The 26479-nt window shown below is 38.2% G+C and overlaps 3 protein-coding genes across 3 annotated transcripts; all 3 read left to right on the top strand.

Annotated features, from left to right (window-relative positions):
• The first annotated feature begins 2668 nt into the window (after positions 1-2668).
• On the top strand, positions 2669-4554 carry LOC109011121 (xyloglucan endotransglucosylase/hydrolase protein 2-like). The gene is made up of 4 exons (XM_018992190.2): positions 2669-2895; positions 3307-3407; positions 3730-3923; positions 4064-4554. The coding sequence occupies exons 1-4, from the start codon at positions 2706-2708 to the stop codon at positions 4476-4478; spliced, it is 900 nt and encodes a 299-aa protein (XP_018847735.1). The 5' UTR covers positions 2669-2705; the 3' UTR covers positions 4479-4554.
• Positions 4555-4940: 386 nt separating this feature from the next.
• LOC118348399 (uncharacterized protein At4g02000-like) lies at positions 4941-5633 on the top strand. Its single transcript, XM_035689963.1, has one exon. The coding sequence runs from the start codon at positions 4941-4943 to the stop codon at positions 5631-5633; it is 693 nt and encodes a 230-aa protein (XP_035545856.1).
• Positions 5634-17274: 11641 nt separating this feature from the next.
• Positions 17275-26153, top strand: LOC109011120 (GPI transamidase component PIG-T). Its single transcript, XM_018992189.2, has 5 exons — positions 17275-17769; positions 18421-19677; positions 21952-22101; positions 22191-22371; positions 25820-26153. Exons 1-5 carry the CDS (start codon positions 17518-17520, stop codon positions 25999-26001), a joined length of 2022 nt encoding a protein of 673 aa, XP_018847734.1. The 5' UTR covers positions 17275-17517; the 3' UTR covers positions 26002-26153.
• The last annotated feature ends 326 nt before the right edge of the window (positions 26154-26479 follow it).

The following is a 26479-nucleotide window of genomic DNA, read 5'->3' as shown; positions in this document are numbered from 1 at the left end:
CCTCCCTCTGGAATAGAAAGCTCTACAGAATGGGGGATGTGATAGGTGGACCTTAACTTTCTTTAGGTCTCGCTTAGTAAGGGTGGAACGCCAAGTGAATCATTTGAAGAATCAAGGGGCTCGATCGTCGGAAGACTCCGCAACAGTGTGGGAAGAGGCCTTTGTCGGAGTCTAGGTCGAAGGTTGGTTAGGGGTATGTGAGGAGCCGCAGTTAGCCATGAGACAAGGTGCGAGAAGAAAAATGAGAGAGAATGTGAAAATGCAAGAAGATATACTTCACAAATGGGAGAGATGAAATGAATCAAGAAAATGAAAAAGGAGAAAGGGTAATGATGAGGAGGTTCTTGGGAAGCCAAACGGGTGACAATGCCGACGGTTACCATTTTTTTCAATGGGAGAGAATAAAAGTGTGCGAACAGTTACGTGACCACATTTTTGGGGTACAACGACAAATTTGGACCCATACCTTAGTTAATGTGGATCCTCATCGGGGTAGAAGGAAGGGAAGTCTGATGGGCCGCCTACCTAACCCAAGCCAGCGAGGTAAGGTGCCTTCACGATAATTAAAAATATATGAAATAAATTAATTCCCTTTGTGCTAGCACATAGGAAATTAGCAGAGAAATTAGAAGGGATATTTAAGTCCCTTGATTATAAATTCATGACTAGTGGACAAGTTCTGCCTTTGGGCCCAAGATTGGGGGCCGCACTGTCCAAGAGCCCATGCGTCCATTGTCCAAGGGCACATGTGACCCATGGGCTTACCGTGTGATATGATAATATCGATAGATCATGATGGTTATCTCGTCCGCTTATTACGAAATAACAAGTGTTTATCTATGTCCTTAACACCTCTATAAATAACACCTAAATGTAACACTAAACGTTAACTTTTGCTTATATACGCATATTGAGATCACGTTTCTCTAACTTAGGCATTAAAGCACCTCTGGGCGACTGGTGCCGCCCTCTCATCTGTTGCAGGTCATCCAAATAGTTGGTGGCGTGAAACACGTCTTTTACAATTGCATTAAGATAATTTATAAATAGAGAGTTACAAGAAATCATTTGTGAATGTCAGAGCCTACTGATACAAAGCGATCTCATTCATCCTGCATTAAGCCAAAATGAAAAATATATTATTTGTAATTTCAATTATAAAGATCCGTGGGTCGTCTATCATATGTTTGCAGAGTAAAAATTCAGTAGCTGTGACCTTGTATAATATTGAGACAATTTATAAGTTGCAAACTATATGGTTGCTATATATCTAAACATTCTGATTATTTATCTGTACGATATTTTGTTCTAATTCTTATTTGTATTTTTATATGCTACTTATCATTATTTTTCTATTTTTGATTGGGGAAGTGCTATAATCACAAATAGATCACATAAAAATAAACTCACAAACTGACATGATTTCATAATATGACACGCTTAATCTATTTTACAATTTAACGTACTACCTCAATTTATAAATTTATTTTTACAAAATCTATTTATAAATAAAATATTTCTCTTTTCATATTTGAATTTTGAATCCCTAAAATATGTACACAGAGAACCAATTGCCCTCCAACTGATTAGTATTAGATCAATAAGAGCAAATGCCAGGACAAAATCTATTACAGAAGATTAAATAATATTATAATAGAATCGATATTTTGAGCGATGTAGGCTCTCAATTTTATTTTATTTTATTTTATTTTTCTGAGACGTGTAAGACAGCCCAAGCCCCAATGTTTTTGTGATGCCAAGCCCATCATGGCGTGGCCCTACACTTTACTGATTCATAAGCTATACGCAGAAACCGATCGGGACACCTTTTCTCGCTCCACCAAACATATTACATATAGAGTGCAGAAGTATAACATTAGGGAAGCTTATATATATAAAATAAATAATGTTAGTATGCTTTGGTTGCTCATGTATTAATTTTTTTTAAATTTTTTTTTATTTATTAATTAAGGAAGTGACTATAAGTGTATTGGTATTTTTTTTAATTTTTTTTTAAAATACTTAAATATGTTTAAAAAATATTTAAAAAATATATATATAATTTGTATGGGCACGTACACCAAGTACTACTTTTCAACTATTTACTTCAAGACCATCACTGCAACAATCATGAGGAGCTGAAATTTCTGGTTCTCTTTTAGCGTACTCTATCGTCTAAACACAGACTGTCTTGGCTCAAATCCTGATCACAAACACACACACACACATATATATATATATATATATATAGAGAGAGAGAGAGAGAGAGAGAGAGAGAGAGAGAGAGAGGTTTGCATATAGACATGACTAATTGACAAAGGAGAAGATCCTAGATAACTTATAATCTTTAGAATTGTACTTGTTCTGCATATATTAATTATATATATATATACCCATAAATTAGATCGAATATATATATATATATCTACCAAAATGATGATATATTGTGTACGCTTTTTCCGCTTGAGTTGCTTCCAAAAACTACTGAAATGATGTGGTTGGTTATGGAGGATAGGGTGGAGTAGTCAATAGCGTGTGGGTAAGGTAGAGGAAATGATGCATGCATGCAGGCTGATCATCACGCCCTTTTTGCTTTATGATATTTCTTAGGAGAATGCCGTTCAGACTCATCATGCATGTGTTATATATACTATAAGCTTCACAAACACTAGCTATTAATCAAGCCGAAACACTCAGTACTAAACATGGGGTTTTCAGTACCAGCTTTCTTACTACTGTTCCTCCTACCACTCCTTGATGATCTGGTGCTTTCAAGTGCTGAAGGCACTGACATTATTAGCTTTTACGAAAACTATAATGTTACTTGGGGTTTTGATCATGTCTTATCTCTAAATCAAGGGAGAGAAATCCAGCTCTCAATGGATAGTTCTTCGGGTTATATATTCTCTCCTTCTCCTTCTTATTAATTATTTATCTTATTATTTTGTAAATAGATATTCTAATTATCGATTAATTACCTTTCCTCACCCCTATGTATATATATATACACTATGCATATACATGCATATCTGGCCTCGGCATGCACACCAGATCATAGTTTTCCACGAAAGCAATCAAGGGTATAAACTATATAAAACTTCTAGTCATTACATGATATGGTCATGAAAACTAAAACTAGGTAGATGATCTGTTCGATATATATATAGGATTTATTCAATCAGTACTATTAATTAATTCAATCACTCAACCTCGCGTGCTTAAATTAATTTTCTACACGCCAGCAAATTAAAACGGTAGCTCTAATTGCTGCTTCTCTCTGTTCTATGATGTTTCTGTATCTTGTAGGGGCTGGTTTCGCATCCAAGTTAAGCTATGCCTCTGGATTCTTTCATTTGAAGATGAAGCTACCCGACAGGGATTCTGCTGGAGTAGTTACTGCTTTCTATGTGAATCCTAAGACCTTCTCTTATCATAATTAATTAAAAGAAGTGTTATAGCCGTAAAGAGATCATTTCATAAAAGTAAATTCATAAATTGATATAGTTTCATGTAATACGTTAAATCTATTTTATAATATAAATAATTTTATAATCTGACGTACTATATCAAATTATATCAGTTTGTGTGTTTGTTTTTATGAAATTTCTTTACGAGCAAAGTATTTCTGATCATTAGTTAAACTATATATGTCATACACGATGCATTTGATTCTCAGTGAAAATCATATATTATTTTCAAGGTGATCTGTATCTATATATAATTATGCAGCTAACCTCTAATGGTAATAAGCATGATGAGCTGGATTTCGAGTTCTTGGGGAATAGGGAAGGGAAGCCGTACACATTACAAACAAATGTATTTGTAAATGGTCAAGGGAATAGGGAGCAAAGAATTCTTCTTTGGTTTGATCCCACAGCAGATTTTCATACCTACAAAATTCTCTGGAACCAACACCAGATTGTGTACGTACGTAGGAACATTAACAAGATATGATCTCTTCTGTTGATCATGTCTTTCTGTCTATATTCTTACTGTTTGTCTGTCCGATGATCAGTAATTTTCAAGACGTGATCCTTAATTTCTGACACTGTACGTACTGCAGATTTTTTGTGGATGATACGCCCATCAGAGTGTTCAAGAACATGGAGAGAGACATAGGAGTTGAGTACCCATCACAGCCAATGCAAATCGAAGCCAGCTTGTGGAATGGAGATAGCTGGGCTACCGACGGAGGCCAAACAAAAACGAATTGGAGTAATGCACCATTTAAAGCACACTTTCAAGGATTTGAAATCGGTGCATGCTCAGTTGATCATGATCAGATCAACTCAGGCGCCGACTTTGAACATTGTTATTCTACCGGGTATTGGTGGAATACGGAGAAGTACTGGGAGCTGAATCATAAAGAGCAACGAGAATACGAGAACGTGAGAAATATGTACATGAACTATGATTATTGTTCTGATAGGACTAGATACCCTACCGATCATCTTCCCCTCGAGTGCCTTCACCATTAATTAATTAATAAAACAAGAACACATGAACGTATGCAAGATATTTAATAAAGTTTTAGACACTTTGTCGAGAGAGAAACTTTATTATCCATGCATGTAATACACTTCACACGGAAACAAGTCATGCAATTTATAACCTTGAGAAATAACATTCTCTATATATACTCCAGCATTAACTTTGATTTGCTTTTGCTTGTAATTAACTTCGCTTTACGTCTACATGGTGCTAAGGTATCCCAAGTTCAAAGAACCAACTCTCTCTCCTAAGATGAGTGCTCTCTACCTCGTATGCGAGTCATCCCCCTCTTAGTAGTCAACCCATTCCCCTCCCCCAACCTCTACCAAAACCTCCTCCCCTCTACTGGAACAAACACAAACCACAATCAAAGCCAAACCAGAACCAAGCGAAATGACGTCATCCTGGTCTGATATCGACAAGCTCATCACACAAACGGAAGCCCTTTCATGGAAAGATCTTCAACTGGAAGTAGAAATCATCCCAATGAATCACTTCTCAACCTCACCCTTGACGATAAGCTAATATCCATGAAACCTCTCAACAAAAACACCTTCCACGCAATAATCAGAGCAGTGTGGTGTTTTGTGATTGGCCTCATTGTTGAAGATATAGATACCAACATGTTTATGTTCACATTTCCCAAGCAGCAAGACAAAGATAGGATTCTGGCTAACAGTCCATGGAATTTCAAAGGATTCCATATGGTTCTAAGTCACTGTCCCCCCGAACTTAGCATTAATGAAATTGCTTTGAACTTTTCTGTGTTCTGGATCCAAATCCATGGGCTACCAATGGATATGCCCACAAATAAGAATGCAGAGAGGATAGGCCAAGTCTTTGGAAACCTAATAAAATCTGATAGAGCCTCCATTTTCGGGGTGACCTTGAGAAGATATTTGCGGCTCAAAGTGGAACTGAAAGTCGAGCAGCCACTATTAGAAGGTTTTGAGTTAGCCAGACCAAATGGAGAAGTGAGAAAGATCTTGATACAATACGAAAGATTATCTGACTTCTGTTATGGATGTGGAAGACTTGGCCATATAGTGCAAACGTGCCCAATCTATATGTTTCCTCCAGATTTCTCAAAGTATGGACCATGGATGCGGGTGGAGAACACCTCAGTCAGGCGAAATGATTAGAGGGGATCCCTCAGCCCCCTCAAGAAGAACTCGCTATACAAAAAGAAGTTTCAAGAGTTGTGCTCCCTCCAATTCATATCCGAGAACCAACTGCTATCCAAAAGCCTGATGCACAATACTTAGAAGGAACCTCGACAAGCAAAGGAAAGGGGAAGGGGAAAATGTACTCTGAAGGTATGCAGTCCTCCAACATTGAAGATGCAATGCAACCTCTGAAAGAACCCCCATGCATGAACCAACGAAGCTCAACTTGCACCAGGAACGGAAGGCCAGAACTTTCAGAGATCAAATCTAGGAAACGGGCTACAGTGTTTCACAATGAACAGTGGGCCATAAATAATTTGGTGGCCCCAATAAATATTAGCAGCCCACTTTCCCTTCCATCATCTATCAACCAAACATTGAGCCCACCAATGGAATTTCCCCCATGTCGGTCAGCACCTCAGCACCCAAAACTATCACACCAAGAACACATCTCATTAACCACCAACCTAACCCAACATCCTGTCTCACACAACACCCCAACCTTTGGAAGAATGGCAATAAATTCTATCATTAATGGCCCTTCAGTCTACCAGCAGATCCTAACACACTTTGAAAATCTATCTGGACCCATCTTCCTCAATGACCAACGAGAATCTGTAATAAGCATAGGCCTTAAACCCTCATCTGATTCGAGCCCACCTATAGACCCAGTATCAAAACCCAAACAACCTACCTCTAGCCTAGAGACTAACGCCACTGCCATAAACACTCCTCAAGCCCATGAACAATCCCTCTCATCATCACCAATCCGCAATCCCTTGGCACCAAAAATCATTCCCCAACCACCCAGTTCCATACCAAAAAGTCAAAGCAAGACTACGAAGAGGGGACCCACTTACAATATGAAAGAGATGCCACCAAAGAAGAGAGCTACGATTACTGCCAATTGGAGAAAAATCCAACAGAGGAAGCACAACACAGTGAAGAAGATTCTCAAACACTGTCAGTTATGCTCCATGCACAAAGCACAAGAAAGAAGAAGAAAAAACTGACAGTGAAAGCAAAGAAGTCATGGAGCCTCCCAAATAACACAACTTCAGTCCAAATAGATGGTAACAATTCTCAGTCAATTTCTCAGACGCTTGTTGATCTCACTGACATGGCCAAGGTGGCAGGGCCCATCCTGCCACCAAATTAGAAATGAGGAACTTTTGTTGGAATTGTAGAGGACTTACCCGTTCCTCTGCAATTCGGGAACTACAGGCACATATCAGGACACACCAACCTGATCTAGTTTTCCTTGAGAAAATAATTTTGTCTGATGTACATATTGTTGGTGTTGTTAACAAGCTAGGTTTTTATTTGTATATGCATGTCCCTCCCTTGAGAAAATGGGGAGGTCTTTTGTGTATGTGGTGTCCAGGGTTGGACGTAGAACCTCTTTTAATTTCTAGTAATGCTATGGTTTTTATGGTTTACTCGGACCTTGCTCATATGCCTTAGTTGCTCATTCTAGCATATTGTCCAGCACAAAATAGCCAAAAACCAATTTTTTGGGATACAATTAGCACAATTACAGAATCATTTTCAGGGCCTATATTAACCATTGGAGACTTTAATTCAATTATGAGCCAAAGAGAAAAAATTGGAGGCAAGGCCTTTGCCTCTCCCTCGCAACCAAAAGGCCTCCAACACTTCATGAACCAATATGGATTGGCTGACATAGGTTATTCTGGATGAAAGTTCACATGGACTAACAAAAGACATGGGATTAGGCACATTCGAGAAAGGCTAGACAGAGGAATAGCAAACTCTATGTGGACAATGCCCTTCCTAGATGTAACCATCATCCACCTCCCCATCAATTCTTCAGACCATGCCTCTCTCCTGTTAAATACCTCTAGCCCAAAAAATTCATCTAAACCTTTCAAATTTGAGAAATTTTGGGCCAGGGACCTTTCTAGTCTGGAAGTGATTCAAAAATTTTGGAACATTATCATTTTAGGTACCCTTGCCTTTATTCTCACCCAAAAGCTCAAACATGTTAAGAAAAATCTCAAGATTTGGAACAGGGAATGCTTTGGATATATTCAGACAAAGATCAAACAACTTAACACTCAGCTTTCTTTAATTCAATCAAATGACCCCATAGATCAATCCATTAGATTAGAGGAAAGTCTAACTGTGTGTCTTAATGAACAACTCAGGAGAGATGGAATTTTATGGAGATAGAAAACGAGACTGCAATGGCTCACCACAACATATCTGAATACAAAATTTTTTTATATGTCATCCACCATGAAAAGAAGAAGGAACCACATTTATTGTTTGAAAAATCATAATAACTAGTGGATAACAGATCCCAATCCAAAATATGTTCCTTGATCACTTTCACAAGATTTACTCCTCCACTGAATCTAGTTTTCCTGAGGACCTGAAAAATTTATTCACTGAAAAAAATTTCAACCTGGACAATGAGAATTTGTGTAGAATACCATCTGATGAAGAAATTCTCAACACCATCAAACAAACTCCTTCTTCTAAGTCCCCTGGTCCTGATGGAATCATAGATATTTTCTATAAGACTTACTAGGACATCATCAAACAGGACCTCTTAAAGGCCATCAAGAATTTCTTCACTAATGGTAAACTCCTCAAAGAAATAAACATCCATATTGTCTTCATTCCTAAGACTGAATCACCAAACATAGTCTACCAGTATAAACCAATAAGCCCTGTCAAATGTTTGCTACAAAATTATAGCAAAAATCCTTGCAAACAGATTGAAAAATATTCTCCATAAATTCATCTCTCTAGAGCAATCCGCATTCATCCTTGGGAAAGTGATCTAGGAAAATACTATTGTAGCACAAGAGATTTTCCATCATTTAAAACACAAAAGAGGGAAAACGGGTCAAATGACAATCAAGATTGACATGGAAAAAACCTTTGACTATATGGAATGGAACTTTCTGCTTACTGTCCTGAAATGTCTAGGCTTCCAAAGCAAGTGGATTAATTGAATAAAAGAATGTATAACCACAATTTCATTCTCAATGGTTATCAATGGAGAGCGTAAGGGTTTATTTAACCCAAAGAGAGGATTGAGACAAGGGGATCCCCTATTCCCCTTCCTCTTTATCATTGGAAGTGAGGTGCTTTCTAGACTCATCATTAGAGAAGAACAAAAGGATAATATTAGAGGCATAAAAATCAGCATAAATGGCCACAAAATCACTCACCTCTTGTTTGCTAATGACCTTATCCTTTTTGAATCTGCCACTGTACACAATACCAAACAATTCCAAGATTGCCTTGAGACTTACTCGTGCTGGTCTGGCCAAGTCATCAATAAAAATAAATCTTTCATTCGATTCAGCAAGAATTCATCTTGCCACATCACCAGAGAAATTCAAAACTCTTTAAATTTCAAAGTCGCCTCTTCAAAAATCAAGTACTTAGGTCTCCCTCTAAGCTATAGTAGGCCTAACACTGAACTCTTCAATGACATGATGACCAAAATTCAAGCCAAACTAGCTGGTTGGAAAGCCAAACTTTTATCTCAAACTGGTAGGACAACCTTGATCAAATCTGTGGTTAGCTCTATACCAGCTTACATGATGTCTACAAACAACCATGAAAAAAAATAGATAGGATGTGTATGAGATTTTGGTGGGTCTCGGACTCAAACAAATCTCACATCTTTACCCCTAAATCATGCAAATCAATCTGTCAACCAAAATCCATGGAAGGTTTAGGGCTAAGACTTACCTCTACTTTCAACAAAGCCCTTTTGAGCACACTTAGATGGTCCCTTCGTACCAATCACAAAACTGTGTGGAGAAACTTGCTTTTTGATAAGTATGTGAAAGATTCATCTTGGCTAGCAATACTTCCTAAACCAACTGACTCAAGATTCTGGAAATGTCTTTTGAAACAAAGACACTTCACTGCATCCAGCTTCTGCTTTCAAATCAACAATAGAGTTGACACTAAAGCTTGGAATGATCCATGGATACCCACGCTCTCATCACCTATTCCTGAGCCATCTTCAAACATCCTAAGGACAGACCCCTTCTTGTCAGTATTTGAACTAATCCTTGAGGAACCTAGGCGATGGAATACAATACTCATTTAGACTCTTTTTACTCCATCAACTGTCAATGAGATAGAGAAAATTCCATTAGCTCAGCACCATTTCAATAATATAAGAGATAAAATCACATGGATCCATCACTCCACTGGAAAGTTCTTTGTCAAGTCTGCATATGTGGCACTGACAAATTACTTCAAAAATACACCATCAGTGCATTTCTCATTAACTAGGAAGAAGGTTTGGTCCCTAAAAATCCAGGATAAGTTAAAACTTTTTCTGTGGAAAGTCCTTAGCAATATCCTACCAACTAGATCTCTGCTCAAGGCCTGCCTCAATTTTAATGAAGATCAAATCCTTTGTCCTCTCTGTAACATTGATGAAGAAGCTACTTCCCATTTCTTTTTGAAATGCCCGTATTCTAGAATCCTATGGAGACAGTCATCTTGGCCATTAGACATTTCTACTGCAAGAGGAAATGATATCTCAAGCTGGACATTGTCAATCCTAGATCCTATAAATAGGTTGAATATCTTATCGGAAGATCTTCATAATTTCCAACTGTATGCAATCATTACAATGGACACATTGTGGTACTGTAGAAACAGGAGAATACATGAGTCCAAAACCATTCTCATAGATCAGTTTGTGACACAAGTCCTTAAGACTTATAAAGATCACAGTAAGGCATGGGAGTGGAAAACAACAATCAACCTACTTGAAAGACCCCTCCCATCACAAGAGCATATCTCAATCAATTTTGATGTGGCTATGAGAGCACGAGGTAGCACCTCAGCATCAGTTGGCAGAGCACACAATGGCTAAGTCCAATTTGTAGTGACATCATTTTCAACTAGCAGCAATCCACATCTAGGAGAAGCAAGGGCAGCACTCATAGGAGTCCAAGAAGCATTCTCAAGACAAAAAAAAAAAAAGAATGTCATGGTAGGAGACTCACAAAAAGTCATAACAGCTCTACAACAAATGTAGCCGAACACTGATTGCATAATAGAAGGCATCATTAGTGACACAGGTTTTTCTACAAAGTTTCGAGGACTATACCATAGTAAAATTATATTGCTCTCAGAATTGATGCGTGCATTCCATTGCGCAATGGGTAGCAACCAACAACTTGTTCAGTAGAAAAGATCCACATTTCTAAGTTACTTACTTTATTTACTACCACTGTATTTTTTACTTTCATGTCCAGACTAGTTGTATTCACTATTTCTAAGTTTCTAATGAAGCATACTTGTTGAGAAAAAAAACTTTGCTTTACATCTAATATAAAATGGAAAGTGCTAATGCATTATTCCAATGGGTTGAAACTTGGAGCCCAACAATACGGTTGAATGACCCACGATGATGGCTTGGGCGTTAATATAGTACTCGGATGTTCATCGATTAAATAGATAAAAAAAAAAAGAGCATATAAAGTACAAATAGAGAGAGAGAGAGAGATAAATATACGTGGTTAGGCATAAAAGCCTACATCTACGGGTTGTTTGAGGGTAAAATCTATTATATTTGGGTAATTTTACAGTATCTCATAACCTCTTATATCTCTTAATACAATGGATGAAATAATATTTTGGTGAGGCTAAAGAAGAAGCATTCGCTGTAGAAATCTAGAGAGAGCCAATGTAATAATTTGAGAAGTCTTTGTCTATCGAGAAGTCTATAGATCTGTAGATATTCTCTCATTTTATAGAGGTTTTTTTTTTTTTTCTTTTGAGTAGTTGAGTCATACTTACCTTATATATGTCACTTTCACCTCTTTATATCCGAGTCTTTTGGCTTGATCACTTCCTTGGTTTATCTTTTGGATTTATCTATTCCTTACCTTAACCTTTCTTTTATTATTTGTGATGAATTTTCAAAGGGTTGAACCTCGTTCATATTATATCCAATAGATGCATGCACTTCTTGAGGTCAAATTGTCCAACAAAAAGGTTTTGAGAATCTTCAAGTCAACCATGATGGAACTGCTTATGAAAACTGTAGAAATACAAATTCTGGGAACTTGTCCCTGGTTTAGTGTCGCTTGATGGAATGAAGGTCTTCGAGGGCAGACCTCAAAGAGACATGTAAGTCTTGGCTAGGGTCTCTGAGGATGGGCCTCTAGGAAATTTGTTTGTGTGAGCGTATATTTGATAACCGAGCTTAGGACCATCTATCATTAGCAAAGAGTGTGTATTTCGTAGTTGGTAACTGTTTTTATTTTCCTTGGTGCTAGTGGATTTCTTGCCCTCTTGAGGCAATTTTACATTGGTGTTAAGGTTTGAGTTAGTTTGTTGTAACTTGTACTTAGTGGTCAGAGAGCCCATCAACCCATGAGTCCATCTTAGGCAGTTGTCAAGCTCGTCGACTCATTTCCAAAGGCAACCCCGCAAGGCGGTTATGGAGTTCGAAGGCTATTTTTCTGAAAGTAACCCGCTGCAATTATTAAGGTGAGAGAGGTAGCTCCGGTCTCATGCGCATATGCTAACACTTCTCGCTAAGGTAACAAGAACTTCATTCGACCATTTTTGTAGCGGGAGGCTTACTCAACCACTTTGACGAGGTAGTAGGAGGATTGCTCAACTGCTTTGTTAAGGCATAAATGTTAACCTCCATCGCACACGTGTGCATTAACCTTGGTCGCTTGTTTTGCAGGAGCTTGAATGCTTATCTCTTGGAGTGGTCTTGATTTTTGTGCGAGTGTTAACCCCGGTCACATACATGTGCATTAGCCCTATTCACCAGTTTCATGGGAGGTCAACATGCTTGACTTTAGGGTGGCCCGACTTTCTTGTGAGAGTGTTAGCCTCAGCCACATGCACATACACTAACATTTCTCACTTGGCAAGAGTCTTTCTTGATCGCGCTATTGTGGCTGGAGGCTTGCTCTATCGTGCTGCTGCATGAAGGCATATGTATGCCTTGTTTGATGTGCCGGGAGGTTCGAGTGTCTGACTCTAGGACGGCCTGACTGTTCTGAGAAGTTTTCACAAAAAGCCAAACTGATTAGTTTAAATAATCCAAATCACGAGTTTGAGACTTGCAAACTTGAGCCATGACCGAATGTTTGGTGATAGTTTGATTTTTGGAGTGTTTAAGTGTGGCTCAAAAGACAACCCATTGTTAGGATTTTCCTCTCTCTCTTCTTTTGCTAGAGTGTAATGAGGGCTCGAGTCACCTAGGTGAGCCTCAACCTTGAGGACCTTGGTGAAGATTCGACACACCTAAGCTAGTGTTCCAGGGCGGTCTGTTTTGGTAAAGATAAGGAGTTGAGGTGCCTGAGTGGTGCTCAAAAGCGACCCCGCTGTTGGTGCTCAAGGTTAGGTGGCTGGTTTCCAAGATTTTCTTATGGTAGGGGTTGATCGTCATTGTGCATCCTCTTTATTCCATTTATTCACCCTAGGGTTCTTGTTTGGGATGTGTATCTGCATTACCTTAACTTACTTTTGGTCAAGACTAGCAAGTAAAGTGTGTTCCTGCTTATTCATCCTTATAGATTCTCTTGGAATCTTAATGAGCTTTGTGGGGAAAACCTCCAAAAACTAAAATTTGTTAGTGAAAATAAAATCCAAATAACGAGTTTGAGAAAGGCAAACCCGAGCCATTTAGCTACTGTTTTTAATTTTTGCTTTATGAAGATTGTTTGCTTCTGAGTGATTTTTTCCTGATGGAGATTGTTTGCCATTGATTGATTTTTGTTGATGGAGATTGTCCATCTCTGAGTGGTTTTTGTTTGCTAGAGATTGTCCGTCTCTGAGCGGCTTTGCTGGATGCAGACTATTAGTCTTTAAGTGGTTTTTGCTTGATGGAGGTTGTCTGTACTTGGGTGTTTTTTTATTCATCTAGCTTGGGTATTCTCTTGTGTTGCTTGAGTGTATGGGGTCTCATGGTTGAGCCTAGGAGGCCTAAGCGTTGTTGATTTAGACCGACTAGCAAACTATGTTGTATGTAAGCTTTTATATCGCCATGTTCATATTTGTTCATTCTCTTTTGGAGCCTTGTAGAATTCTAGGGAGGTGTATGGGTGGAACACTCAACTTCAAACTTGTTTAGTATAAGTGAAATTGCAAGTTTTTGGGTGAGCTTCATTACTCTAGAGCAACCTTCACAGCCCGCCAGTGAGCCCCTTGGTTACTCGGAAGTGATCTCGAATGCTTGCTTGAACCTCTCTACCCAGGCGCGCTTCATTGTGCACCTTGATCATTGCTTATTTGAGACTCCTTCCATGCAGGTGGGCTGACTGCCTTGGTCATTACTCAGTCAAGACTCGGTTACTCGAGTCTCTCCATCATTGGGGCGAGCTTCATTGCTCACTCGAGGGTCTCCATGTATGTGCAGGATGAGTGTTAGCCTTTCGCAATTTTTCATTGGGACGAGCATTGTTGCTTGACTATTAGCCATGTGCTTTGCAAGTGATGAGCTCCATGGCTCACCTGTGATGCCTATTGCGCGGGACGGGCTAAGTTCCTGCGCTTGTGCTTGGAGGCAAGCTACATTAATAGCCTACAATCCTTGTTGCTCAAGGCGAGCTAGTGGCCGGCTTGCCTGTTGCCTGGGTCGAGCATCATTTCTTGCCCGATATTTATTGCGTGGGTGGGCTAATTGTTTGCCATTTTGCGCTCAAGGGTGAGGCATTGCTCACCCATGATGCGAACGAACCAAGTGCCTGCCACGCCTTTTGCTCAGGATGAGCTACAATGCTTGCCCATTGGGGGTAAGGTGCCCGCCAGCTACTTGCCTGCAACCCAGATTTGTTGCTTGATTTCGAGGTGGGCACTTGCTCATTATTCGTGATAAGCAGCATTGCTCGCATGTGTATTGCTTAGGGTGAACATTGCTCACCCAAGCTTTTACCTCGTGATCCATCTTCAGTCTAGCAAGTGAAGTGCTTACCAAGTATGTGTAGCTTGGTGAGCTTTTTTGCATGCCAGGTGTGGCGAGCAAACTACTTGCCTGAAGCCTACATATTGTTTGGGGTGAGCATTGTTGCTCGCCCGTGAGCCAAGTGCATGCCACACTTGTTGCTCGGGGTGAGTCTCATTGCTCAGGTCCTAATGGCGAGTTGAACATTCACCCACTTCACGTTCAACCTGCATGTGCATACATGAATCATGCCATGCACTGATTTCTTTATTTCTTTAAAAAAAATTTGTTTTGTTTTTGTTTTTGTTTTTGTTTTTGTTTTTGTTTTGTGTTGTTTTTGTTTTATTGTTTTTGTTTTATTGTTTTATTGTTTTATGTTTTAGACAATCCTAATGTAATCAAAAGAAATAGTCAATGAAGGAGAAGGGACGGACACTTATTTGCCTTTATGGAGAAGATCTTGCAAGCACATCGATCATCTTTTTTGTTTTAAGGATGATAAATCTTGATCCCACAAATAGTGTCAAATTGTTGGTACATTTTGTTTGACAGGATTGAAACCCAACAATATGATTGAATGGCCCAATAATATGTTTGAATGGCCCACGATGACGGCTTGAACATTGATATAGTGCTTAGATGTTCATCGATAAAATAAATTATAAATATATCATATAAAATATAAATAAAGAGAGTGACACTGAAATTTACATAGTTCGGCATAAAAACCTAAGTCCATGGATTCTTTAGGGTCGAAATATACTATATTTAGTGATTTTACAGTCTCTAATGGCCTCTCATTTGTCTCAATACAATGGAGTATAATATGGCTTATGGGAGGTTAAAGAAGACACATTTGCAGTAGAAATCTGGAGGAGAGAGCCAATACTTTGAGCAGCCTTTATCTCTCGAGAAATCTATAGATTTGTAGAAATTTCCTCTTTTTATAGAGGTCTCTTTCACAATTCATTCGTATCATTACATTAAAATTGAGTTTAATAAACTATCATTTATTTATTATAAAGTTACAAGAGAGTTGTAGATTAATTATTGTTAACAATGTGTTTCGCACATCGGTCATCGAGTTTAGTCTCCTGTAATACAAGGAAGGTGAGAGCTCGGGGTTGGTGAAACACCTATGTTGCCTAAGTCAGTTCATTGATCCTTAGATAGAATTTTTTGTATATGAGAGGATGTAAGTCATATTCTAACTTGGAATTTGGTTTTTATGCCTCCTCCCATGTCAGATGCGTCCGTCTTCCGTACTAGGTACCTTATTGTTGCCTTTAATATAGCGTGGCTCTCTTAGATCATGTCCTAAGTGGCAGGTTGGTGAGTGCGGCCACCTTCTGTGCTATGTCAGGGACAGGGATCCTCGTCGGGATCTCTGTCCACGTTTTGTATCTGACCCCTTAATACGGCTTGGCTTTGCTACTATGTGTGTGTGCAAGGTTGTGTCAGTGGAGATGTCATCCAATCTTTTCACGTCGACTCTCTTCGCTCATTGTCTTTGGGCCTCCTTCTTAACTTGACTCGTGGGCTGACTATGCTTCAGTCGCTAGGCCTCCCGGAATGAGTTAGGCCCAGCTCGATAGGGGTGTAAATATCCTTTCCAATTATTTTCTTAGAGCACTCCCATCGGGTTTTGTAAAACCCTTCTTTTTGTATAATTTGAAGAAAATTGTTTAAAAGTGGCATCCAACGGATGCTTTATTTCGTCTACAATTTACAATTGGCTACAGTGTTGTGTTACTGCTACATCTAGCGATAACTGTTCACACTTGTAAATAATTTTTTATTATATCTCTCCCATTTATATACTTTCACCTCTCCTACTGTGATTTAATTTATTTCATTTCAACCCCTTTTCACACTCCATCTATTTATTTCTTGCACTTCCCTTTCTCAATAGTTTTTCTAGATTTTCATTTTTCTTTCTTTGGGCAGTATTATTTCCCTTTAATTACTGCAAGTCCAGTATTTTTTTTCAAATTTTCATTTTTCTTTCACTGGAAAGTATTATTTCCCTTCCATTACTGCAAGTCCAATATTTCCCTTCAATTATTGTACGTTCTCTGTTCTTTAGAGAGTTTTGTAGAGAGACAGATATAATTATTTTTTTATTTTTTGAATTAATTTATATTTTAGTTTAGCTTATAAATTTGGATTAATTTAAAATAGAACATAATATTATATGACATTGTATATGGAAAAATATTGTAAATATTAAAAGATATGAGGTTATCGTTGGTAGTTAGAGAAAATATTTGAAATGAATAAAAAAAATTAAAAAGTATAATATTTAAATGATATGAAGAAAAATAAATAAGCTGATGTATGGTAAATTGTAAAAATCAATATTTAAAATAGAAAAAGTAAATTTTAATGATATATTTTAAAGGATAATATGAAAGATCTATTGGGAGTGTTCTTATATCCAAAGTGTACAGTGTAAAATCGTAAACATGTGGAGACTGCTGTTAAAAGAAAGAAAAAATATTCGCATCATCCCAAAGCCGCAGCACACTCAATGCATTGAGTGAAAAAAAAAAAAATATACATGTGAGATGTGCTGCGGCTTCCGGCTGATGCATAGCACAGCTCTAAAAGAAAAAAAAGGTAAAAGAAGGTCTTTATTTTTTGGACTGGGTCTGAATTTAATTATAACAATATGGATCGTCCATGAAGCCCAATAATATCAGCTCTCTAATGGCTCAAGCTCTAGCCCAACCACTCGTTTTGCTTTGACCATTTGTCGGAGCTCCTGCGGTAGTCTCACGGCGGATCGCCGGATCGTCTATAGTTGGAATCAGGATCTTAGAGTCACCGTCCCAACTCCTCTCTCTCTCTCTCCCCCACTCTACCACTCTAGGTACTAGACTTGCAGCCCGAACTCTTGATACTAAGCTCACTGACCCGGAGTCCGCAATCCAGACCTTGCTAATGGCCCACCTTCCAAGACCGACTCTCTCGCTCTTCCTCGTACTCTCCTTACAAATCATCTTCTCCGCAATCGCTTTCGGATCGGATTTTCAAGAATCAGATGAAGAAGAATTCTCGGAAGAGTTGCTGCTGAGACCTTTACCCGATCGGAAAGTATTAGCACATTTCCATTTCGAGAGCAGAGCTCCGCCTTCTCTCTCCGACTCCCATGGCCGCCACCACCACCTCTTCCCCAAAGCTATTGCTCAGCTGGTACGTGTCTGTTCCTATTCTTAGCCTCTGTTCGTTTCTAAGAAAGTTTTGGAGAGTGAGATATGTTATAGGGAGAACAGAAAGTTAATTTCATGGATCTTGCAGTCTCGTGCTTTTGATTATGGTTTCTAAAACCCCAGCTCGGTAAATTTCTTTGATAATTGACATAAAAAGAAAGGTATTATCTATTAGTGCTAAAAATAGAAAGAGTGCGAGAGAGAACAAAAAACGAATGGCTACTGTTTCTATTGAGGTTTATCAGAGTAACAACAACATAGGTTTATGCTATGTGACTAATGCTCTCCACTCAACTTCAAGCACTGTGTTACTGAATTCTATCCCCTAGCAAATTTGATTATATGCTATTTTGAAATTCAAGTTACGCATTTGCTCAGTTCATTTGGATGAAAATATACCCTTCCTCTACTTGCACCTTGATTACCAGGCCAAATACATGGCAATACTGATTGCTACGTCATAAAGTTTTAAATTATTTTTTGCATTCATAACACGATGTTACTCGCCTTATTCTCAAATCTGCATGTCCAATTTCTTTTTTCCATGTCCCCTAATTGCCTTTGTTTGGTCACCTCTTTTCTGGCTTTTTATTATTTGATATTTTTTGAAACTTTTATCGTATTGCTTGGGCAGGTTCAGAAATTTCGAGTCAAGGAAATGGAATTATCTTTTACGCAAGGTCGATGGAACTATGATCGCTGGGGTGGATTTGACCCCATCTCAAGCAGCAATGCGAAGCCTCCTGGAGTGGAATTATGGGCTGCGTTTGATGTCCCTCAGTATCTGGTAGATGCTTCTTGGAAGAATCTAACCCACACTCTTTCGGGTCTTTTCTGTGCTTCAATCAACTTCCTAGAGTCTTCTACCACTTATTCTGCTCCTGAATGGAGCTTTCATCCTTCTTCAGGCAGTCTGAGGTATGGCACATTGCCCCGTGAGGCTGTTTGCACTGAGAACCTAACTCCTTGGTTGAAGCTTCTTCCATGTCGAGACAAAGCTGGGCTTTCTGTCTTAATGGACAGACCTTCTATATATAGAGGATTTTATCATTCTCAGCAGTTGCGCTTGACCTCACCTGAATTTGAGGGCAGGCTGGAATCAGGAATTGTACTAAAACAAACACTTACGGTTGTTCTTCAGCCTGATAGTCAGGGAGCTAGTAATACTTATTCCAGTGAAACTAAATTACAACCAAGCTGGTCTTTGAGTTCGATTTTTGGGAGGAAAGTCACCTCAAGGTGTGTTCTTGCCAAGTCTAGTAATATTTACCTTCAACTTGAGGGAGGTCTAGTAACTGAACTAGAGAATGTGCGGAAGGAGAATGTGATATCTTGGATTGATAATGTGGGCTCTGAAGGTTGGAGGACCAACCCTTTCTTTGATTTGTCTGTTAATCCCGATAGTGTGCTCAGAGAAGTGAATAGCTTGCATGGCAGTAGCTCATCTGTTCTTTACGAATATTCAGTTGCAAAGTACAGTGACTCTCGGCCATTTGATTTAGGACTTAAATGGAAGTCTCCTGTAGTTTGGTCGTGCCCACAAGCACCATTACATGCTAGCAGGTTCTTAATGGGTAGTGGGAATGAAAGGGGTGCTATTGCAATATCCTTAATATCCACAGGATTGAATGAGCATTTCCTGGGGGCTAATATTGTTGAAGGCAGTTGTAAGTTGGAAGTTGACATTTTCCAAGTGGTGCCTTGGTATGTTAAAGTTTATTATCATACTCTACGAGTTTTTGTCAATGGACAACCTCAGGCAGTCACTGATGTTGTAGAGAAAATGCGTGTTTCACCTTCTGAAGACAAAGTATCACCTGGGGTTATGGAGCTGGTCCTAAAATTTCCTTGTGACGTAAAATCAGCTGCTTTAACATTAGAGTTTGATAAGGTACGAATCTATGATTTAGCATTTCCTCAACAATGTTTTATTGGATTATTTTTGGATGAGCATATTCTTTTGGATAAGAGCCTTGCTGTTGTATGATTGAATCACATATCTTCTCAATTCAAAACATAATGCTATTTAGAGTGAAAGACTGCCGATGGTGTTATGGGTTACATAGGTGTAAAAAAGAGGTGTATGAAAAGTGTTACATGGTGTCCATGAAGTAACTTGAATATCTTATAATAGTGAATCTTTCTTATTCATTGAAATGAATTCATAATTTAGACCCAAACATGTCTGGTAATGTACTTAATAAGTATAGATTGTCATAAACTTCTTACTTGTTGCTTTGGGCTTCATCCATTGTATGGAATGGAGTGAGCTTTAATGACTTTTATGCTACTTTTCGTAGTGGGTAGTTTGTAATTAGGTTTTTTTCTTGTATACTTCCTGTGTACTTGGGCATTGCCTATTTACGTGGATCAATAAAACTTCTTACTTATCAGAAAAAAAAAAAAAAGATTTTCAAATTCAGCAGTTTGAATTTTCATCAACCATTAACCCCTAGGGGTTGGCTCAAGTGGTAAAGGCCTTGGGCTTGAGGGTATGCTCGCCCCAGGTTTAAGGTTCAAATCCCCTTGGGTGCAAACAATCTCTAGGGGCCATAGGACTAGGGGATTTTTCCCTTGAATTACACGATGTGCACTTGCGGAAAACTCCTTGCCGAGGGCCTGTGCACCCCCGGGATTAGTCAAGACGTTGTTCTTGGACACCCGGTGTCAATAAAAAAAAACCTTCATCAACCACCTCCAAACAAGAAGAAGACCAAAAGGTAGTTGAAATGCTCTACTATTATATGATCTGTACTCATCAGTAGTTACCTCTCCTAATTATTGGGACTCAAAACTACCGTAAATTCAAACTGACTGCAATGTCTATTCCTCAACTCTGAAAACATGTAAAGCAAATGGAATTTAGTATACATGAAAAACGGGAAGGCACTCTGTTTAAAGAAAGTCGATCTTTGAATTCTAATATGCAATATGAAAAAGGGGAAGGCACTCTGTATACATGAAAAACGGGAAGGAACTCTATCAAAAAAAAATATGCAATATTTTTTTCACTCATATTTCATTGCCATGTAAAAGTACTATCTCTCTCTTAACCTGTTAAATGACCAGATTTATTTTCAATAATTTTGGAAGGGTTTTGAAGGTGAAAATTTGTATTACTCAAGAGGCATCCTTCATTTAAATCAATTTTGATGTTTTCCATGAAGTTTTTCTTCCTCTATTCCTAGACTATACCAACTCAACAAAGCCGTATACCAATTTGATCTTTTCTCAGTATGACTTTTTTTTTTTAATTGTCTGGAGAAAAAATGAAAAGAAAAGACTAAAAAAATGATTCCAACACTGTATAATGTGGGGGCCATAGAATGGTTTTGATGTGATATTGACCCCAAAGAAGGCTTGTATTGTAGTTGGGATGCCCGGTACAAGTGTACATGGGGTTCCTGTTCCACTGCTATGACTGTACTTTTGGTGAGGTTAATTTAGAGATGTACTCTGCTATCTTTGTGTTTGGTTAATGACGATTGTTTGATGAGAATAGCCTTGTTTCCATGGAAGCTGAAGTAGGTTTACCCTTTCCATGTTGTGCTTCCATTAATTTTATTTGTTTTTGTGGTTATTTGTTTATGATTATGAGAAAATCTACATTATCTTTTTCATGGGTATGGAGTTAACAATTCCAAATTTGAGGGCCTAAATTATGTAAACTTTTCGAACCTAATGATCAGCAATTACATTTCTTTTACTCTCTCTCTCTGTCTCTCTCTGTCTCTATTTGTGTGTATAGCAGGATAAAGGAAAACATAGGTCTGTTGTGATGAATATGAAGAAGATGATAATAAGGAAAGATAAGGGTCTCTAGTCAAGACTGGAAATGAAGCTGCGTAGTTTACTTATACTATGAATGTACCTTCTATTTTTTGTTCATCTTTTAATTTTTGAAAACATTCCTTGCTCACCTGGCATAAGCTTCCTTTTGCAACTTGTGTAAATGATCAGTGACCTTAGTGCCTCAATTTCATTTGAGCCTATATGTATTATGCGAGAGTTCTTTTCGAATGATTTGGCATTCAACATTGCAAGTTATAACATCAGAAACTATTGGAAGTGTTTATTATAACATGTAAAGTGCATCTTTATTGTGCATTTGGTTTTATACTACAAAATGGTTGATATTCTTTTTTACCATATGATGTCTCCATAGGGATTTTTGCACATTGATGAATATCCTCCAGATGCTAATCAAGGGTTTGACATTCCATCAGCAATAATAAGCTTCCCTAATTTTCATGCAAGAACACATTATTTTGAAGATAGCTCTTTGAAAAGGTCGCCTATGTTGTCTAAATTTCAGGTATCATCCACTCCTTGTATATCATTGGTAATAAGTGTGCTTTTGATTTCTTTGACTGCTCTGATAGACAGTCTGGATTTTTGGTGCAGGAAAAGAGTCGTGTTCGATCTTACTCAGAAGTCTTGCTTGTACCCTTGACAACTCCTGATTTTAGCATGCCTTACAATGTGATCACAATTACATGCACAGCATTTGCATTATATTTTGGATCTTTACTCAATGTGCTTCGAAGACGTGTTGGCGAGGAGGAAAGATTTCTAAAAAATAGAGGTAACTCATCTGTTGGTGTTGGCCATTTTTTATTTATTTAAGATAATTCAAATTCGTAGGCCAATGAGTAAGCAACCACTTTTCATGATTTAGACGATAGTATTTATAATCCTTTGTATTAAATATAGGGGGTGGTGAATGAGATCCCACATTACCTAGGGGGAGGAGAAGTTCTTGCCCTTTATAATGATTTTAAGGGGCTCTGATTTTGGATGGGAATGAATGAAGAAATACTAAGTCATCCCAAATTCTAACCTTGACTAATCCTTTTAGAGCACAAGTCTAGATGTGGCTTGTGCTTTTTTATGTTGTTGCAAATGGTATCAAAGCAATCATAGTCAAGAGTGTGGGACTTGAGCTGCCCCACCTATATGGAATGGCTTGACAAGGGCATCAAGAATTTGAGAGGAAGAGATTGTAATGTCTTGTATTGAGCATAAGAAATGGTGATCTAGGATTTCACATTGCTTGGAGGGAGAAGGCTTTTTTTTCCCTTTCCAAGGAGTTTCAATTGTAATTTTGATTAGTTATTTTAAAGTATAAGTCCAGATGCGGCTTGGACTTTCATTGGGTTGGTACAAATAATATATTTTTTTTTTATAAGTAATAATATTATATATATAAATAGGGGTAACCAAGTATACTGGACGTATACAAGAAAACACCTAACCCATACAAGAGAGCCCCTAATGACCCAAAAAGCCCATGAAACCTACCCAAAATACCTCCCCAACCTCAGCCCCTTGTTTCCATAAAACTAATCCTCTACTTGAACATCCCACTACGTGAACGTCTTCAAAATGCCCTCCCTTTAGTCTTCCCTCGACTTGAGCTACCTCCCTTAGCATCGTAGTTGATTGCCCACGAAAGACGCTTTAACTCCCTGCTTTCCTTAAAATTTGATTTGGTTTCAAGCTCGTGGCTTGTCTCAATCGCAATGAGTAGTGTTTTAAATTGGTCTTCACATTCTCCATGTTCCATATGAAAGCCCCAGGATTTGCTGAATCCCGTTAACTTTATTCAGAATCCAATCCGATGGTGAACTCGCTATATCGTTTATTAGAGGAAGAGAAACCAGGGGAACGAAATTATCTCCAGCCACAGTACCAAACTGCACTCCCGACTCTAAACCTTCCCCCACACGAGGCACCAACGACAAACTAATAATTTCCTTACTGCCATATGGTCGCTCGACAGCTATATGGTTGTTATCCATTGTTATTGTCACCATTATAGGTTCCTCCCCTCCATCAACATTGCTCGTATTTGCTCCACCCCCTGACGATCCTTGTCGTGCCACTTTGTCTGACCCTACTGCTCCCTCAGGAATAGAACAGGTAGGGGAAGCACTACCTTCTGTTACCCCGTTTGCATCTTCTAAAAGAGGCTCGATTGTTTCTTCCAAAGTACTCGAGACCCTGGAGGGACCCCCGTCTTCAACTAAAAATGAACCCTGGACAGAAGTACCAACCCCATCTGCAACTGGTGCCTGAGGCCCTACAGCTCCCTCAAGAGGCATAATGACACTGGCATGGACAAAGATGCTAGCGTCCAACGACCCTATTTGTGACGGCATTGAAACGCCCTTTGCCGGCACACTTGTGGCCTTCAAACACGAAGGATCTACCCCCCACCCTCCCTCATTCATTCTCAACCCACCACCAAAACCTACGACTAGGTCTAGCCCCTTATCCACTTTAATCATCAGATCTCTCACATACTCCATAACTCCCTTCAATTGAGCTTTGACATCCCACAAGACCCCCTCCACATCTCCCAATGGTACAAATAATATTAGAACAATCTCAACTAGAAGTGTCGGACTTGAATTGTGCTAGCTAGAACAGAATGGCCTTATGAGGTCCTCAAAGATCTAGGAGGGGAAATTGTACCACCATGTATTGAGTATGTAGGTGGTGAAGGTGGTGAATGATATCTTGTGGGAGGGAGAAGTTTTTGGCCTTTATAATAATTCCAAGGAACTCTAATTGTAACCTTGACTAGTCCTTTTGTAGTATTAGCTCAGAAGTGATTTGAGATTTCTTTGTGCCACTACAGTATTGGACATAATAACAGTCATCACTTGTGGTGGTGAAAACCATCTATGATCTAAGTCCATTTTGTAAGGTTGGGTTGCATGGAATCATTTAAGAATATATACATTGAGATTAATAAACGACTATATTAAAACTTCTGAGTGTGAGTTTGTCCACATATCTCTGCTGGTTAGGATAGAAAAATCATATCATCAATCACCATTCAACTTGGCTCAATTCAATAAAACCTTAATCTTAGCGAATAGTTTTTTTTATAGTTAGTGGAAAATTTTATTGAAGAAGAAGAGCAGCCTCAAGCATACAGCATGTAAGAGGACCACAACTATACAGCTAGAATATGAGAGGACCTCCAAGGGATTCCACTCTAACATATGAAGTTAGGAAAACAAACCCAAAGAGAGAAAGATGGAAGACTGCCCAAGGACAGTCATCCATTGAAATAGCACTTGAGAATAATCTTTCAGCATGCTCAAAGGAAGCTCTGCTCCATTATAAGTCTGATTTTCAACTAAATGCTAAGAAGTTAAGAACAATACATATTTGTTTGTGCGTGCAAAAGAAAGATCTTCAAAGAAGAATAAAGAAGAGATCTTACCTACCTTAATTTATTGTGAACTATTAAACGAGTCTTAGGTCTCGTTTGTTTTCGGAGATGAGATGAGATTAAAATTAAAAAGTTGAATAAAATATTGTTAGAGTATATTTTTTAATATTATTTTTGTTTTGGGATTTGAAAAAGTTGAATTGTTTATTTTATTTTGTATTGGAAGTTGAGAAAATTATAATGATTAGATGAAATGAGATGAGATGAGATATTTTCCCAAAACAAACGAGGCCTTAGTTAATTTAGTCTCAATGTTCTAGGATTTGGACAACAAATTTTTTTTGATTGGTTTTATTTGGACAACAAATTATAGTGCAACACATTGTAATACCACTTTTTTCTTCTTACTTCATTCACTAAGATGCTTAAGTGTTTATTTAAGACGAACCACTTCCCCATTTTCCATAAATGCAACCAAGTATCCAATAGATATATGAAGTGAATTAATCAACCCTCTATCTAAAAGTAGAGAAGAAAATTTCTTACCCTGATAGTTCATCATTTAGAGATTTGAAATTCCTTTAATGTTGCCAGATACAAGCCGTTTTAGGTATTTTCTTCTCTTGTTTTTATCTAAAGAGAAACATAATGTAAAAATGTTATGGGTTAACTCTGGAAATCCATTTTTCTTTCCCCCGCCGGTATTGTTGAAGTCATGTAGGTTGAGTAATCATCATTCTTATCTACAGAACGCAGATGTAACTTATCCTTGTGATTAATATTCTATAATTTAACTGGCTTGTTGTTATCAGCTTCTAATGCTTGCTTTTCATTATGCCGCTTGCAGCTGCCAAGAAAGCTGGTCGGCTTGCTCAGCTGCTATCCATGTTGTCTGCCAAGATTAGAGGAAAAAAATGGGAACATCCCCAGTCACCATCGGCTTCATCATCATTCATCAGCTTGAAACTTATAGTTAAAGTTGTGTTAGTGACTGGGATTGCCATTGCTTGGCAATATTATTCCCAATGATGACATTGGTAACCAACTAGATACTTCCATGTACAATACCTGCATTTGAGTTTAGTGTACAACAATTCCAAAACTAACACCCAGATTTTTAGGAGTGGGTTATACGCAGTTTTTTGAAAAACTCACATTGAATGAATTGGTTCATATGGAAATCTGGACATTCTTGTTCAAGAATTTTCTTATTTAGTTACCAATTATCATTTATTCTTCCATTTTCCTTAACTAAGTAATCACAATTCTACCATTTAAGTTCCAAACATGATTTATCACATTTACAAATGAATTCATGATATTTTCTTTGGTTGGATGAAGTTATGAACTGAGTACTTGATTTGAACAGGGGCAGGGGCGGAATTAGGATTTGATATTTGCACTGGCAAAGTGTGTTGTATGTAATGATGAACAGTAATTGATGAAACCAATTGTCACCGACATTTAATATTAACCATATAAAGTAGCTATCTATGAACAAACTAAA

Source organism: Juglans regia, chromosome 1 (genome assembly GCF_001411555.2).
Source record: "Juglans regia cultivar Chandler chromosome 1, Walnut 2.0, whole genome shotgun sequence".
Lineage (NCBI taxonomy): Eukaryota > Viridiplantae > Streptophyta > Magnoliopsida > Fagales > Juglandaceae > Juglans > Juglans regia.
This window is presented reverse-complemented; position numbering and strand designations above follow the sequence as displayed.

Coding starts and splice junctions, on each gene's coding strand:
- LOC109011121 (XM_018992190.2), top strand. CDS start 2,706: ATGGGGTTTTCAGTACCAGCTTTCTTACTACTGTTCCTCCTACCACTC. Junction 3,408..3,729: donor GAGTAGTTACTGCTTTCTAT/GTGAATCCTAAG, acceptor ATAATTATGCAG/CTAACCTCTAATGGTAATAA. Junction 3,924..4,063: donor TGGAACCAACACCAGATTGT/GTACGTACGTAG, acceptor TACGTACTGCAG/ATTTTTTGTGGATGATACGC.
- LOC118348399 (XM_035689963.1), top strand. CDS start 4,941: ATGGAAAGATCTTCAACTGGAAGTAGAAATCATCCCAATGAATCACTT.
- LOC109011120 (XM_018992189.2), top strand. CDS start 17,518: ATGGCCCACCTTCCAAGACCGACTCTCTCGCTCTTCCTCGTACTCTCC. Junction 17,770..18,420: donor CCAAAGCTATTGCTCAGCTG/GTACGTGTCTGT, acceptor TTGCTTGGGCAG/GTTCAGAAATTTCGAGTCAA. Junction 22,372..25,819: donor AAGATTTCTAAAAAATAGAG/GTAACTCATCTG, acceptor TGCCGCTTGCAG/CTGCCAAGAAAGCTGGTCGG.